We start from the raw sequence: 17,220 nt of genomic DNA on the forward strand, positions 1-17,220 counted from the left end.
TTAAAAATCTACAATGAACATAACTAACTGTAAAAAAAAAATGTGGTTCCCACAATGCTTCAACAACACACGGAATAACATACCATCAATTTTCCTTTTTTTATAAGATAAAGTCATTTAATTCTAGGTAATTGGCAAACAGATTAATATTCAGTTAATCGTCACCAGGTACAAGGGATTTTTATTTGGGGTACCTGTACATTGTCCAGCTCCTCTTCAATCTTCTTGATTTTCAATTTGGACTGAGCTTCCATTGTAATGAACCTGGCCTCTGATTTTTCAGCCTCTTGCGTCATAAGCCTCACTTGTTCTTTAAGAAAGAGAAAGGAAAAAACACCCGTAATGATCTGATTTTGTTGCAAAAAAAAAGCAATATCTCCACAGTTTGCAATTGTTTCCACAGCAGTTAATGGCAATCAGTGAAAATCATCTGTTCAACTAATTACCAACCTTTGAAATCATAAAATATCCTTGAAATGCTACAATTCATTAAGCTTGAAGATTGCTCAGACAAAATGGTAATTCCATTTACATATTTATCCAATGGTAAATTCCTTAACTATCAACAACATTTTGGAAATTAGGGTATAAAGTTACTTAATCCCAAACAAACAAAATGATCATTCTCCACTGGCTCCATTAAAACCCTTATTTTATTTTAAATTACTCCAATAAAATTTCCTCTTCTGCTGCTGAATAGTCTGTCTCCACCATCATTGTATCTTGTCCCTGGTTTCACCCTCTCTTCCGTAAAATGTCATGCAAACACAGCTCAAGTCTCACGGAGATAAGACATTCATGGAGTTAATGAAATGTCCTGGTTGCTCTGTGGTCGTCTCATTAAAAGCTATTTGAAATTAAAATACTTTGATGTACCATTTCCGGCAAGGGCATTGTGAATGGTAAAATGTCTTCAAATTATTTTGTTTAGAGATACAGCGTGGAAACAGGCCCTTCGACCACTTATTCGTGCCGACCAATGATCCTCGCACACTAACACTATCCTACACATACTAGGGATAATTTACCATTAACTCAAGTCAATTAACCTACAAACCTGTACGTCTTTGGAGTGTGAGGATACCGGAGCACCTGGACGAAAACCCACAGGGAGAACATACAAACTCCGTACAGACAAACACCACAGTCAGGATCAAACCCAGGTCTCTGGCGCTGAAAGGCAGCAACTCCACTGCTGCGCCACCAGGCTGCCCTTCACAATGTCATGTTTTAACTATCAGCACCGTCTCAAAATTAAAATTCAGTGACAGCGAAGTTTAAAGGATTCAAGAAGAGAATGTTTTTAAAAGCATCTGTACGAATCTGTCCAAATGACTACTGTGTGTTCCTGTCAGTCATTTGGCAGACTCTCACAAATGCTTCACAAATAATTATTTTCTTGAATCTTTAAACATCACTATCTTCTGATCAAGGAATCTGACCAGAATACCCGAGTGAAAAAAACTTAGATTACACACTACTTTTCCTGATCACTGAACGTATCTGTGTTGGGTCCTTTGTTGTTTGTCATGTACATCAATGATCTGGATGAAGGGGTGGTAAATTGGATTAGTAAGTATGCAGATGATACCAAGCTAGGGGGTGTTGTGGATAATGAAGAGGATTTCCAAAGTCTACAGAGTGATTTAGGCCATTTGGAAAAATGGGCTGAAAGATGGCAGATGGAGTTTAATGCTGATAAATGTGAGGTGTTACACCTTGGCAGGACAAATCAAAATAGGACGTACATGATAAATGGTAGGGAATTGAAGAATACAGTTGAACAGAGGTATCTGGGAATAACCGTGCATAGTTCCTTGAAGGTGGAATCTCATATAGATAGGGTGGTAAAGAAAGCTTTTGGTATGCTAGCCTTTATAAATCAGAGCATTGAGTATAGAAGCTGGGATGTAATGTTAAAATTGTACAAGGCATTGGTGAGACCAAATCTGGAGTATGGTGTACAATTTTGGTCGCCCAATTATAGGAAGGATGTCAACAAAATAGAGAGAGTACAGAGGAGATTTACTAGAATATTGCCTGGGTTTCAACAACTAAGTTACAGAGATAGGTTGAATAAGTTAGGTCTTTATTCTCTGGAGCGCAGAAGGTTAAGGGGGGACTTGATAGAGGTCTTTAAAATGATGAGAGGGATAGACAGAGTTGATGTGATCAAGCTTATCCCTTTGAGAATAGGGAAGATTCAAACAAGAGGACATGACTTCAGAATTAAGGGACAGAAGTTTAGGGGTAACACGAGGGGGAACTTCTTTACTCAGAGAGTGGTAGCGGTGTGGAATGAGCTTCCAGTGGAAGTGGTGGCGGCAGGTTCGTTGGTATCATTTAAGAATAAATTGGATAGGCATATGGATGAGAAGGGAATGGAGGGTTATGGTATGAGTGCAGGCAGGTGGGACTAAGGGAAAAACATTGTTCGGCACGGACTTGTAGGGCCGAGATGGCCTGTTTCCGTGCTGTAATTGTTATATGGTTATATGGTTAACCCAGTGTGATCAGTGATAAAATATGGGAATTACAACAACCAATGTGCATACACAAAATCTCATAAGGTTACAGGGACGAGATAATTACATAGCAGGTGACGACAGATGTACAAATCTGCGGTAGGAACATTTATGGCCGACCAAAAATATTAACAGGTGATCTTTGAGTAATTACCTTCCAGTTCCCCAATCTTCTGTTTGGTGCAATAATTTAAAGAACAAGTTGCCTGTTCTGCAAGAGGTGCACAGGCAAGTGATTGTAAAAGTTGCAGATCTTTGTTAAGTTGTACACAGCACTGATCTTTCAGTGATGTTTCTTCAGCATGTTTCTCACTGACTTTACGGAGCTGAGTCCTGTGTTTTCTGTTGAGTTTTTTTAAATCTGCCTCATGCTTTTCCGTCATATTTCGGACTTTGGTTCTCATTCCGTTTTTTTCAGCCAGAAGCTTGTCCTTGAGTTCTTCATTTTCAATCTCAATGACGCTCAAATCTTCAACTAACTCCTAAAAAATTAAAAATAGCCAAATGAAACTAAAGAGACTTTTGTGAGCCTTTGTGTGGGGGAGGGTGGATGTGGGGGAGGGGGTTGCGGAGGGTGGGTGTGGGGGAGGGCAGGGTGTGGGGGAGGTGTGTGGGGAGGGGGTGTGAGGGAGGGGGTTGCGGAGGGTGGGTGTGGGGGAGGGGGTGTGGGGGAGGGCAGGGTGTGGGGGAGGGGGTTACAGAGGAGAGGGGGTGGGGGAGAGGTGTGGGGGGGAACCTTCAAAACCTTTATAACTTTTGTACTATTTCATCGATCGGATCAAAACTTATTTGATTTCAGCAGAGAAGAATGGTGGCGAAAAATGGTAGCGATAAGCAGGATGGTTTTTGCTCAAATTTAATTACAACGCAGACACGAAGTGGTCAAGATGAGAGTTTTAGTAATATATATGGCATAGAAATGATGGAAGATAGATATAATCAGTAGTGACATTGTTGCATTATAATCAAGAGTTCATGTGTTGTTGACATCTAAATAGGAGATAAATAGCAGATCTCTTCTGATCTTGGTCACGGCTGAAAAAAAGTGGTGGTACAGATCAGCAATGCCAACAACCTGTCATAACCAGAATGACAATGTTGCAAGGCTCCACATAAACTGTGACTCTGCACTATAACACATCATAAAAGGGTTGATTTACAAAAATAGAATGGGAAGATTTATACAAAAGAAAATCTTCACATTTTTTCATATTTACAGATTTATTCCAAGAGGCTCCCTGCTATTTTTATTTCACTGCCAGTTACAACAGAATCCCTTGAGGAGATATACAGAATCCCTTAGCTGGTTGCAGAGATCTTTCCCTGTAATAGAGATTCACACAGCAGCAAACAATGATGTCCTTACTGCTAGCTCCCGATTATTCCCAAGATGAGAGTTTTAGTAATATACTAGACCAAGTGCAGACCCGTTGGGTCTGTTTCCCCAACGGCGTTTTTGGGGGGGGGGGGGAGGGGTGAGAAACTTCTATAAACATTGTACTACCGTGTACCGATCTGGCTGTATTTTGGCAACTTCCTCTCGTCTCTTGTGCTGTTCTGCTCATTACTGCTTCTCAACGTTGCTTTGTGTTGTTCCTTGAACATCCAGCAACTCGATTGCTCCCATCTCTTTGCATGATGAAAAAAAAAGAGAAAGATATTTATCACGATGTAGATATTCATAAATTTGTAAAGGTAATTTCATCTATTGTAGACATTTATAAACTTCTTAAGACAATTATGTATATAAATTCATTTACCTATAATTTAAAAAAAAAACATTACACAATTATGTACCATTTTGTATTTAATTTGGAAGCTTATTGTTGTGTCTCTTGTTCCATGCAAACTTCCAATAATTTTTGAAGCTCCTCAAGAGGTTCAGTCCTTTCTTGTTCTGTCTCTTGTTCACTTCTGCTCCATGCTGCTTCTCAACATCTCTTTACAGTGTCCATTCACCATCATGCAACTTGTTTGCTCCTGCTTCTGGGCATGAATTTAAAAAAAGGAGATATTTATTTCAATGTAGATATTTATAAAATTCTATCTGTCAATCCATCAACATACAAATAAAGAAGAGTTTTTGTATCATATACCAATTTCGGTGTTTTCTATCAATTTCTTGTTGTGTTGCTTGTTCCCTACTGTCCTTCATTTATTTCTCGCAGATCCCAAAGACGTTCAGTCTAAATATCTCGGATCCAGAAATGAGGCGACAGTGACAGCTCTAGACAAAAAGGCAGCATTTGAATGGTATTAGGGCATTCTGATAAAACTGAAGTAAATTTGTATCATGGATAAAAAAAAACAATGCACGGGTCTGAAATAATCTCAAATACTGACCTTTCATCCATCTTAAGATCTGAAGTTGATTTTCACTGATGGTTACAGAATTTTCAATTCCACTGCAACTCCTGGGAAAATGCAGTCAATCCTTACAAACAAAATAACTCGACAATAGACCAAAGTGGAAAGTAACACTCATGTCAAACAACAGAAAAGGTAACGATAATTTCCTACAAGGCAGAAATTAACCACATAACCTTGATACGCAATGCCATTACCAACACCAAATCCTCAAACATCAATATCTCGTCAATCATCATTTACTCAATAATTGACTCAACAATTGAACTGTACCTGATACATATACCCTAGATGTGCAAGCCTGTAGTTTTATATCCTGCAGCAAATAATCCATCTGCAAGCTTTATCGTGAAGCATGAGAACAGCTCCAGCAACTTTCGATCCAAAAATCAAATACAACTGTTAAGATTTTACATGTCACTTAATGTGTCCTTGAAGCTTTTTCTGAGGCAGCATTTTAAACTTTTGTGTGCAGAAATGCGATTCCTGTGTTAAACATCCCTTGTTGAACTGAGGAGCAATAATCAAAAGTGTCGAAACTCTGGACATTCAGTTCCTTCCTGCATCGCTTTTTGCCTTCAGTTTTGCCTACTTTCATTGACTTTAGGAAAATTTGAGCACTTAATGCAGCAGTCATTTCTCAACAAAGCATTTGTTTAATCACAACATTCCTGGTTGATGTCCCATCTTTCAGGAACACTTTTACTTGTTCCTTCACCTTTCCTCTGCTAAGAGCTACATATAGTTGGCCATGTTGAAATACTGGTTTCTCAAGGTATATCAAGACCTTCTCCATGGTTTGTCCTTGTGCCTTATGAATTGTCATTGCAAAACTCGACAGAATAGGGAATTGGCTCCGCCTAATGGGAATGTTTTCATCTTCTGTCAAATTGATCTTCATCCTAGGAATTAGAACAATATCTTCTTTGTAGGCCCCCATGTTGATTCTAGCAACTATGAGATTATTGTGTAGCTGTTCTACAATCAACCTCGTTCCATTGCATAGCTTTGGGGGTTGCAAGTTTCTGATTAAAACAATTGGAGATCCTTTCTTCAACTCCAATTTGTGTGGTGGTAAACCACAAATCTCGACTGAATCGAGGAATTCCGTTGGGAAGTGAGTTGAATTTGTTCCGTCAGTGACAGAATTGAAAGAATAGTACTCCCTCATGGTTCCAGGGAAGCGTCTGACACACGCAGAATTGATTCTTCTCATCGTATCATTGTGAGGAACCAAGATACAATTGTTAGAGAATAATGTTGCAGGGTGGTCAAATGTTGGATAGATATAATCAATGCAGTCATCCAGTGTTCTTGCTGAGAGAACCATGTCTTCTGGAATGTTAATTTCATTGTCTTCATTCTTTGCAATCTTGTCCTCTCCTACATCCAACAAAAATTTAGAATACTCGCCCTTTCCTTCGCTCAATCGCATATTTCTCTTCAATTCAAACTTTGTGAAAGTCCGCCACAAGTACGATGTCTTGATGCAGGCGTTTTGAACATCAATATCACTTCCCATCTTCACTACAGGAAGGAGTTGTCTAAAATCACCACAACAAATGGTAAGAATTCCGCCAAAATGATCCTTTTTGCGGCATACATCTTGAAGAGTTCTGTCCACCGCTTCAAAGCACTCCCTCCTAATCATTGGACACTCATCCCAAACAATGAGCTTCACTCTCCTGAAGAAATCTCCCGTTTTAGAGTTGCTGTTGATGTTGCATGTTGAATCCTCCGTCACATGGATAGGTATCTTGAATCGTGAATGTGCAGTTCTTCCACCAGGCATTAATGTGGCTGCAATACCAGACGATGCTACAGCAATGGCAATTTGACCTTGAGCTCTAACCGTGGAGAGGATCAAATTTATGATAAATGTTTTTCCTGTTCCTCCTGGTGAGTCAATGAAAATCATTGAAGATAGATCCCTCTGCAAGTAGTCGCACACATGGTCATAAACTTCTCTCTGCTCAGCATTCAGCAGAGGCTCATTCTCATCAACAAATCGCTGTTGTTCTGATCTATTGTAATTCAATTCATTAAGTAAATCAACATTTTCACCATCAATGTCCATCCTTTCATTTCTTGGTCGGGGCAAGGTAAAATTTTCCAGTGTGGTGTTGCAATTCTCAAGCTTGTCCTGAATATAAAAGAGAGCCTGATCATGATGTCTGTCATCAATTGTGATATTCTGACCACTTTTTCTTCTTCGCTCGCTTTCAAGGTAATCCTCAGACATGCAATTCTTGAAGCGATCCCATAATTGTAGAGGATCATTGATGTCAGTATTTGTCAGCAGAACAACAAACAAATCCCTGATTGCCCTGGGGAGTCTTGTCATTTCAGCATCTTCCATTGTTTGTTGCCAATGGTCGTCAGCTTCCAACAAACCTCTTTCTCTGCAGACGTCTTTGAAGGAAGGAAGAATTACTCCATTATGTGTCTTCAAGGACTCGAAAGACACTGGTCCTTTCACGTGATGCAGAAGCAGTCTCATGTAGAAGAGGTCACCTAGTTTTGGAGAAATGACATGTATTCGTCCAAGAACGTTGACTTCAAAAATACCTGGGAAGTTATCCACACTCTTTCCAACCTTCCTTCTTTGCCATCTCTTGCTGCTCCATGTATAAAATCGAGGTACATCAACGTACAATAGTGTTCTTGCAAACGGATCTTCAGAACTCAATCGAACAAATTCAGTCAAAGTGGTTCTCGCAATTCCATCATTCATCCCTTGCTGAGCAGCATCAAAAAATACTTGTTGTTGGTCTGGTAGATGTATATCAAGTCGAATGACAGGGGGGTGTCTCTCATGAGTAAGAAATCCAAGGACTGATGCCCCTGCCTCTGAAGGACCAATGTATCTTCCATTCAGGTACTGTTTAATCTCGTCATTTACGTTAATTCCAAAAGCTGCCTGATCACATCCCTTCAAGGTGTACTTGATGACGTATTTGATTGACTGTACAGAGCAGCATATTTCGACGTTGAGGTGACATTTGAAAGCCTTCAATAGTTCTGCATTATAGGGCACAACCCAATTAGAAGTAATAGTCTTTAACGAACGTCCTTCTTGATGTCCCTGAAATCCTCCCATTGCGGGAGATCTTCTCCTGTACAGAGGATACGAATCATCTCCATACATTGTGCTTTCGACAAATGGCTTTGGGAATCTCTTGGTGCATCTTCCTTCCTTCCAACATCGAGATGTGGCCTTGCAGAACGGTCCATGGATCATGTGCTTGAGTACCAATTTATGCAGCTCAGGATCTGCTTGTGGGTCTGGAATTTCAGCTTGCACAAATCTTTCATATTGTTGAGGTCTTGGCTTACTCGCTTCATCAAGCCAAAGCAGACAATGGAAATGAGGCAGGCCTCTCTTCTGATATTCCATAGTCAAGATGAAAGCAATACAGTTTCCAAAGAAGCCATCTGGTCCAGTGACGGTCTTCATGAATATTTTTCTTTTCAGCTCGAATACTCTTGCTATTAATTCCGGTCTATCAGACGGCTGCTGATTTGGAAAGAGGCACTGTCGGATCTCGCTCCAATTTGGATTGCAGGTCATTGTAATGAAGAATGCAGCAGTACCATACTTCCGAACATACATCATGGCGTCCTGGCATCGTCCCATCATATATCTGGGACCACCGACAAATGTTGAAGAGAGGATGATGCGCCTTCCAATGTTTTCCAAGTTATCATCATCATGTAATGCATCCGTCAGTCCTTTGTACGTCGTTGACCTCAACGATACCTGATTCATGCGAATATAATTCAGTCTATCACCTTCAATTTTAGCCGCCATATCTACAAGATATTGTTGGAAGAGTCGTCCTCCTCTCAAAAGCTGGTTGAATTCATTGTCACGATTCATGATCCTATATGCATAATATCGCATTAGTGTCAATTTTCTGCCGGTACTCATTTGGAGTTGTGAATGCCATCCGTCATCACCAAGTGGAAAGAAAAGGATGTATTGAAAACTGTCATAAGACCTATGGGACTCTGAAATGATTTGCAGACCTCCTTCTGCTCCTCCTCTTCCTCTACTTCTCAAGACAATGTGGCGTGATGTTGCCACAGGCTCATTACTGTTTGCTATGAGGACGGCAACTTCATTTGCAGTTTGCGTGTTAAACCTCCGTTCATGTTGGAAAGGTGGCCGATAATTGGGATCAATAACGATTGATGCCTCCGGTAAATCTCTAATTCTCTCCATCGCCATCACAAGTGAATGAATGTAAGGGTTGTTTAGTCTTATCATGTTTTCAAGCGTTTCAACAGTGTCCCTTTGAATACCAGCATCTTGGAGTATACTCATTCGCAACCCAATGCTATCTTGCGGGTCCATGAAATAGATTTGTAAGAATTTATTTTGTTGATCTTGGTCAGGCATCAAAGAACCAATGAAATGATGAATCTGGCCTTGAATGATCACTGAAGGATTCCATCCATGTGACATCACTTCCTTGGCACCAAATGACGTGAATTGAAAGAGACAATTGTATTGTCTAATATTCTTTTGGAACTCATGTGCTTGTGGCGTGTCACCTGTATACAAATTAATGAGTGCATTCGGGAGTGTTTTCAGAGGTGCAATCTTGACCTTACCCTTCATGCAGCAAAAGTTGGTCGTTTCTGCTGAGAAGTGTTGAGCTCGACAATGAAGGCAAACATGGATCATTTGACCAACATCAGCATTAATATTTCTCCTTTTTAGTCGTGCATTTCGTTGTTCATCCAGCCTTCCAGTTCTTTCATTTCCCATCTCTGAATCCCTTCTCATTTGTATTATTTCTTGATGTTCCTCAAGATGTTGAGATGTTTCTTGATGCATTTCTTGAGTTCTTCTCTCCTGCTCCCTCTCTCGTTTATTTCTGAGACGCTGACTTGTTTCTGGCTCTGTCTCTTGAGTTATTCTCTCCAGGTCCCTCTCTTGTTTATTTCTGAGACGTTGACTTTTTTCTTGCTCTGTCTCTGGAGTTCTTCTCTCCTGCTCCCTCTCTCGTTTATTTCTGAGACGTTGACCTCTTTTTGGCTCTGTCTCTCGAGTCCTTATCTCCTGCTCCCTCTCTCGTTTATTTCTGAGACGTTGACTTCTTTTTGGCTCTGTCTCTCGAGTCCTTCTCTCCTGCTCCCTCTCTCGTTTATTTCTGAGACGTTGACATCTTTTTGGCTCTGTCTCTCGAGTCCTTATCTCCTGCTCCCTCTCTCGTTTATTTCTGAGACGTTGACTTTTTTTTTGCTCTGCCTCTCGAGTCCTTCTCTCCTGCTCCCTCTCTCGTTTATTTCTGAGACGTTGACTTATTTCTGGCTCTGTCTCTTGTGTTCTTCTCTCCTGCTCCAACTCTTGTTTATTGATGAGACGTTGACTTCTTTTTGGCTCTGTCTCTCGAGTCCTTCTCTCCTGCTCATTCTCTCGTTTATTTCTGAGACGTTGACTTCTTTCTGGCTCTGTCTCTTGAGTTGTTCTCTCCTGCTCCCTCTCTCGTTTATTTCTGAGATGTTGAGTTGTTTTTTGCTGCATCTCATGTACACTTCTCTCCCGCTGTCTCCCCTGTCTATCTTCTAGACACTGAGATGTTTCAGGCTGTGTCTCTTGTGCCCTTCTCTCCTGGTTCGTCTCATGTGCACTTCTCTCCCGCTGTGTACCCTGACTATCTTGGAGACAGTGAGATGTTTCTGGCTGTGTCTGTTGTGCCCTTTTCTCCTTGTTTATTTCTGGATTATCTCGGAGATTTTGTGTTGTTTCTTGCTGAGTCAGTTGTTCCTTTCTCCTCCTCATTACTTCTCGATGTTTCTTTTTCTCATCACACGACCGCCCTGTATGTTTATTCTTTCCTCTTGGCATGATTTGAAAACAGAATCTCTGTTGGCAATGAAGACTGTAATAAGTTATACAAAATGGAATTTTTCCGAATTTTAAAAAGCCGAAACACACTCTCAGATGAATTTATTCAAAATGGTAGATATGAGATCAAATGAAATAAATCACAAAGAAATTTTGTTGAAATCTCAGTTGTCAAAGAAAACAGATCAATTTCTTGAAAATTGTTCCTTTCCTCTAGAATGAAATCAATCACAATGAAACCTGTTGCCAATTACAATGAAATGTCTTTTTAAATATGTTATCAATTTAAACGTCAAATAAAAACCAATAAAATGTTTTCAATGAAAGACAATCGTTAATCTCAAAATTGTAAAGATGTAACAAATGGGTTAATTTTAATGTTAGAAAACAGTCTTTATGAATTAAAGACAATAGTCAAGAAGTCTGTATTCTCAAAATGATAAAGATTTTTCAAATTGGGTAAATTTAACGTATAAAAAGTTTATGTCAAAATATTTTGTGTAAAAAATTTAAAAAATAGTCAACGATGACAGTGAAAAAACAATCAATTTGAATCTAAGTTGTCAATGAAAAGTCAGCAATTATTTTTTTGTTAAACAGTTTTTGAAATTAAAAGTATGTGTTAAAATGCAGTAATATTAAGTGAGAAGTAAATCAATTCAATGAAAAACAAACAATGAATTTTACAATGAAATGCAATCAAATGGTAATGTTATAAAATTATTCGTTTAAATGAAATGCACTCTTCTCTATGCCTGCGCCTCCACAAACAGATCAGAGCGTCTTCACACTATGCACCCGACCTCACAACTTATCTTCTTTTAAAAAAGTCAACGATGACAAAGTGAAATTTCAATGATTTTAGTTTTCAAAGGCAAGCTTTTAGAATCTAGAAATTTCAAAATGGTAAAGATGAAACAAACGTGGAATATTTAACGTTAGTAAAACGTTTTTTCAGAGGCAGGGGAGGAAGAGGGGGAGGGGAGGGGGGAGAGAGGGAGGGAGGGGTGTTGAAATTATCAGTTTTTAAAAGTAATGTTAAGTGAGAAATAAATCAAAGCAATGAAATAAAAATATAGAATTTAACAATAAAATGTTAATGTTAAAAATGAAATGCACTCTTGAAGATTTATAATGAACAGTTAAATGAGAAAAATCAAATTGATAAAAATAAAGAAAATTACAATGAAATGCAATAAAATGTTATTCTTTAAAAAATAAGCTTGTAAATTAAATGGAATTTTTAAGATTTATATAATGAGCAGGTTGATGTGATACAAATAAATTCAATCCAATAAAAATAAAGCTGATTTTTATCGTCACAAATGCAATCCACGACTCCTGTCTTCACAAGCAAAGTAAGAATGACGGTTAGTGAAGAATTCAAACAATCGCTGAGCGTTCAAGATGATGTGTGCGCGCCTCCTGCACCAAAGGGGGGGGGGTGGGGGTGGTGCGTTTGTCGTCACACACAAAGATGAGGAGGGAGAGGGGGAAAAGTGTGGAGGGAGGGGGGGTGTGGGATCGGAGGTGGAGGGGGAGGGAGGGGTGTTGAAATTATTAGTCTTTAAAAGTAATGTTAAGTGAGAAATAAATCAATTCAATGAAATACAAATATTGAATTTAACAATAAAATGTTAATGTTAAAAATGAAATGCACTCCTGAAGATTTATAATGAACAGTTAAATTAGTAAATTCAAATTGATAAAAATAAAGAAAATAACAATGAAATGCAATAAAATATTTTTTTTTTAAAAATAAGCTTGTAAATTAAATTGACTTTTTAAGATTTATATAATGATCAGGTTGATGTGAAACAAATAAATTCTATCCAATAAAAATAAAGCTGATTATTATTGTCAGACAAATGCAATCCACGACTCCTGTCTTCACAAGCAAAGTCAGAATGACGGTTAGTGAAGAATTCAAACATTTGCTGAGCGTTCAAGATGCTGTGCGCGCGCCTCCTGCACCAAAGGGGGGGGGGGGGGTGGTGCGTTTGTCGTCACACACAAAGATGAGGAGGGAGAGGGGGGAAGAGTGTGGAGGGAGGGGGGGTGTGGGATCGGAGGTGGAGAGGGGTGTGGGGGTCTAAGCTATTGCAGTAAAGTAAACAGTGTCACTAATGCCAGCGTGTTGTAGAGTAATTAGTCGTTAAGAAATAAGCTCGGTGCTTCCTGTGAAAACCTACCGGTACTCGCGGTAAAGTGAAGAAGCGGTCTCAATTAATAAGCGGCCGATTGGCGATCGTGGAGGCGAGGATCATATCTGTGGCCGGGCAGGGGGGGGGGGGGGGGGGGGGGGGGTGGGTGGTCGTCAGTATTGTTAGTCTGCTCGTTTTCGGACCATGATAACGGGAGAAAAAGGGAGTGAAATTGATTGCTATTTGCCGCGAGTTCGTAAGTTACGCGATCGGAGCATTTTGTCCCTGCATGTTTTCGCATGAAGCTCCGAGATTATCTGTTATAGAATAATAACTGTACAACAGGCTGGCATTAGTGACAATGTTCAATTCACCGCGTTATAGTTCAGGCCCTCAATTTCATGAATGAATGTCTGAGTAAGTGAGTGAGTGAGTGAATGAATAAGGAATGAATGAATGAATGAATGAATCTATTAACGTTATAAAGGGTGCAATTAGATTAATTAAAGTCCATACAGTTAGATGTTCATAAATTCCGGCCTTTAGTCTTTCCTTTCAGGTAGGTGATTCATGGGTTCATTTGTGTTCCAGCACATCAGCATGGACCTTGTTCTCTTGCATCTTTATCCACTTCGCAGCACTTTCTTCTGTCTTTTTTTATGTTTTTTGCACTAAATACAATGAAGCTGATGCAAGTTTCCATGACATTTATTCCACAGAACAACACATTTGAATCTCCAGTAAAACAGGCATCTGTGAAGCCCTCTCAGCCATTTTGTGTGCTGGCCTGAAACAAAGCGCGTGATTGGCCAACTGGCAGACAACTCAATGTCAAACGTGCATTGATTGGAATATTAAAATCTCGACATATTGTTCGTTCTTCTCTAATTTAATTAAGTTGTGCATGTGTTGTTCATATCGAGTTTCAGGGGTCTGAAACACGTTAATATTTTTACATAATATGTGAACATCTCATGTTGTTTTGAAAGCTCCTCGGCTCACAGGCTATTCTCTGTACGGTAACTATGGCAACGATGTCTTTGAGCATCGGGGCTTGTGTGGGTGATAAGCCAGTTTAGTTTTGAAGTATTGGGGGGGGGGGGGGGGGGTGTATGTTATCCATTAAAAACGTGCGCTTAAACACGATGGAATGAAATGAGAAGCGCATACTTAGAAAGAAAAGCGAAATCTCTGACGAAGTGGAAAAGACGTGGGCGGTCCTGCGGCCCCCAATAGCCCCCAAAGGGGGGGGGGGGGGGGGGGCCTCACACACACTAACCACCCCCACACACAGAGTTTGAAAAGTGCATAAAGACCGTTCCCTACCTGTAGCCCCCAGGGGAGATTTGGTCGTCGAAGTCGGGTCCCTGCCGTCTTAAAATATCGTATCTTGAAGTCGTCGAAGTCGGGTCCGTCTCGGCAACGCGTGGGGGTGGTGGTGGGGGGGTCAGCGGTGCGGCATCACACACACGAAGCTTCGACACACACAGAGCCTTAAAAGTGTAAATGCCCGACCTCTTTTCCGTTTTTCTCTAATTTAATTAAGATGTGCAGGTGGTGTTCTTATCGAGGTTCAGGGGTGAATGACGTAAATATTTTCACACAATATGGGAACATCTCATGTTGTCTTGAAGGCTCCTCGGCCCACATCTGACTCTCTGTACTGTCACTATGGCAACGATGTCTATGAGCACTGGGCATTGTGACATCACACGATGGAACGTTCACCATTGGCTGGGGCTCCTGCATAGGCATATGTAAATGAATCCATTCCGATTGGACATATGTGAAGATTGGGCATTGTGACATCACACGATGGAACGTTCAGCAGGGGCTGGTGCTGGTGAAGGTTCTGTGGGTGTGAAGCCAGTTTAGTTTTGAAATATTGGGGGGGGGGGGGGGGGGGTTAGGATTTGATTAAAAACGTACACTTAAACACGTCGAAATGTAATGAGGAACGGATACTTAGAAAGAAAAGAGAAATCTCTACCAAAATGGAAAAGATGTCGGCGATTCAGCGTTCCCCCTTATCCTTAAACTTTGACCCCTTGTTCTGGTCTTCCCCAACATCCGGAACAATCTTCCTGCATCTAGCCTGTCCAACCCCTTAAGAATTTTAAACGTCTCTATAAGATACCCCCTCAATCTTCTAAAATCTAGCGATTACAAGGCGAGTCTATCCAGTCTTTCTTCATATGAAAGTTCTGACATAACAGGAATCAGCCTGGTGAACCTTCTCTGTAATCCCTCTCTATGGCAACGATGTCTTTGAGCATTGGGCATTGTGACATCACACGATGGAACGTTCACCATTGGCTGGGGCTCCTGCATAGGCATATGTAAATGGATCCATTCCGATTGGACATATGTGAAGATTGGGCATTGTGACATCACACGATGGAACGTTCAGCAGGGGCTGGGGCTGGAGAAGGTTCTGTGGGTGTGAAGCCAGTTCAGTTTTGAAATATTGGGGGGGGGGGGGGAAGGATTTGATTAAAAACGTGTACCTAAACACGACTGAATGTAATGAGGAGCGGATACGTAGAAAGAAAAGTGAAATCTCTACCGAAATGGAAAAGATGTCGGCGATTCTGCGTCCAGTTTCGGAGTTGCAGGGAATCAATGGAAGAAATGTGACAGCCGGACGGAGTTCCGTTTCGGAATTTTGGGCGAGAGTTTTATATATTATATGATGATATGGCATAGAAATGATGGAAGATAGATATAATCAGTAGTGACATTGTTGCATTATAATCAAGAGTTCATGTGTTGTTGACATCTAAATAGGAGATAAATAGCAGATCTCTTCTGATCTTGGTCACGGCTGAAAAAAAGTGGTGGTACAGATCAGCAATGCCAACAACCTGTCACAACCAGAATGACAATGTTGCAAGGCTCCACATAAACTGTGACTCTGCACTATAACACATCATAAAAGGGTTGATTTACAAAAATAGAATGGGAAGATTTATACAAAAGAAAATCTTCACATTTTTTCATATTTACAGATTTATTCCAAGAGGCTCCCTGCTATTTTTATTTCACTGCCAGTTACAACAGAATCCCTTGAGGAGATATACAGAATCCCTTAGCTGGTTGCAGAGATCTTTCCCTGTAATAGAGATTCACACAGCAGCAAACAATGATGTCCTTACCGCTAGCTCCCGATTATTCCCATCAAGCTTTTTCTCCAACACATCCACAAGTTGCGTCCTTTCTAATAATGCCTCTTCGCTTTCACAGAGTTTTTCCTTCAGGTTTTCCAGCAACTGAGGAGGTTAACAAGTGATTAATACCTCCTAACAGATAAATCTAGGCAACATAGAATGGAAATCACACACACGCAACATTTGTAATTCAACTGCACCAATAGTTAGGTCCACAATTCCACCTTGGTATTAAGACATTAAAATTATCATTAATGAAATCACGGGATGAAATCATAATTCACATTCAATGGTTTAATGGTCCTTTATTGTCACGTGTACTGAGGTACAGTGAAATTTGATTTACCACACACATACCAAAAATGCAACAAGACACAAAACTACATAAAGATTAAATATAAACAGCCACCACGGCGGCGTGTGAGAATCCCTAGGGCACACAGGATAAGCGGAGACCCACAGCCATCAGTTCAATGTCCGGGCCACACACACGCTCCTTTACCGATCACTGTACTATCTCTGCAGTCCCTGTCCGCCCAAAGTCAGAAAGCCGTCCACACTCGAACTAGACTCCAGGATCACTGCACTTACGGAAATCCCTCCGAGTCCCCATCAGGGCAGGCAGCTCGTCCATTGTGTTTTTCGGCGACCACATATTCCCCACTGTGATGGAAGGTGAATAACTATTATCATCACCCTCCTTTTCTCCCACGGTCGGGGCGATCGAAACACCCGCAGTTGGCGATCAAAGCCCCCACAACGGAGCGATTGAGGCTCCATCAATCGGGGCGGTCGAAGCTCCTGTAGTTGGAACTCCCGACTTTGATCCCTAACAAAGCTAGCTCCAGCTCCACAATGTTAGGCCACAATGCCGGCGGAGATGCAATACGGAATAAGTCGCACCTCCGCCGAGGGAAGAGATAAAAAAAGTTTCCCGGTTCCCCCACACCCACCCCCCACATAATACAAAACTAAAGATACGCTAACAGTTGGCGAGGCTGCCACTTATGGCGCCACCCGGTGGTCTTAGTCACCCATTTACTTGAAACTGCTGACTATCGTTACAAAATTGCATACAGTGAAATGTCAAAAAGGACAAAGAACTTGTCTGCTTGTTTCATCAACAGTACTATCAAGCGTAAAGATATTTTTAATGGTTC

The 17,220-nt window shown here is 40.6% G+C and overlaps 1 protein-coding gene across 1 annotated transcript in view; it reads right to left on the reverse strand.

The window, feature by feature from the left end:
• The window catches only part of LOC116982269 (CAP-Gly domain-containing linker protein 1-like), a 29,462-nt gene that overhangs the window by 1,090 nt on the left and 11,152 nt on the right, over window positions 1–17,220 (reverse strand). Inside the window, exons 3-5 of the mRNA XM_033035545.1 lie at window positions 16,049–16,162; window positions 2,680–3,007; window positions 195–310 (exon numbers count right to left, since the gene is read on the reverse strand). Of these exons, the coding sequence (XP_032891436.1) occupies window positions 195–310; window positions 2,680–3,007; window positions 16,049–16,162 (558 nt within the window). The remainder of the gene's footprint in view (window positions 1–194; window positions 311–2,679; window positions 3,008–16,048; window positions 16,163–17,220) is intronic.

This window comes from Amblyraja radiata, chromosome 16, assembly GCF_010909765.2.
Source record: "Amblyraja radiata isolate CabotCenter1 chromosome 16, sAmbRad1.1.pri, whole genome shotgun sequence".
In the NCBI taxonomy this organism is placed as follows: Eukaryota; Metazoa; Chordata; class Chondrichthyes; order Rajiformes; family Rajidae; genus Amblyraja; species Amblyraja radiata.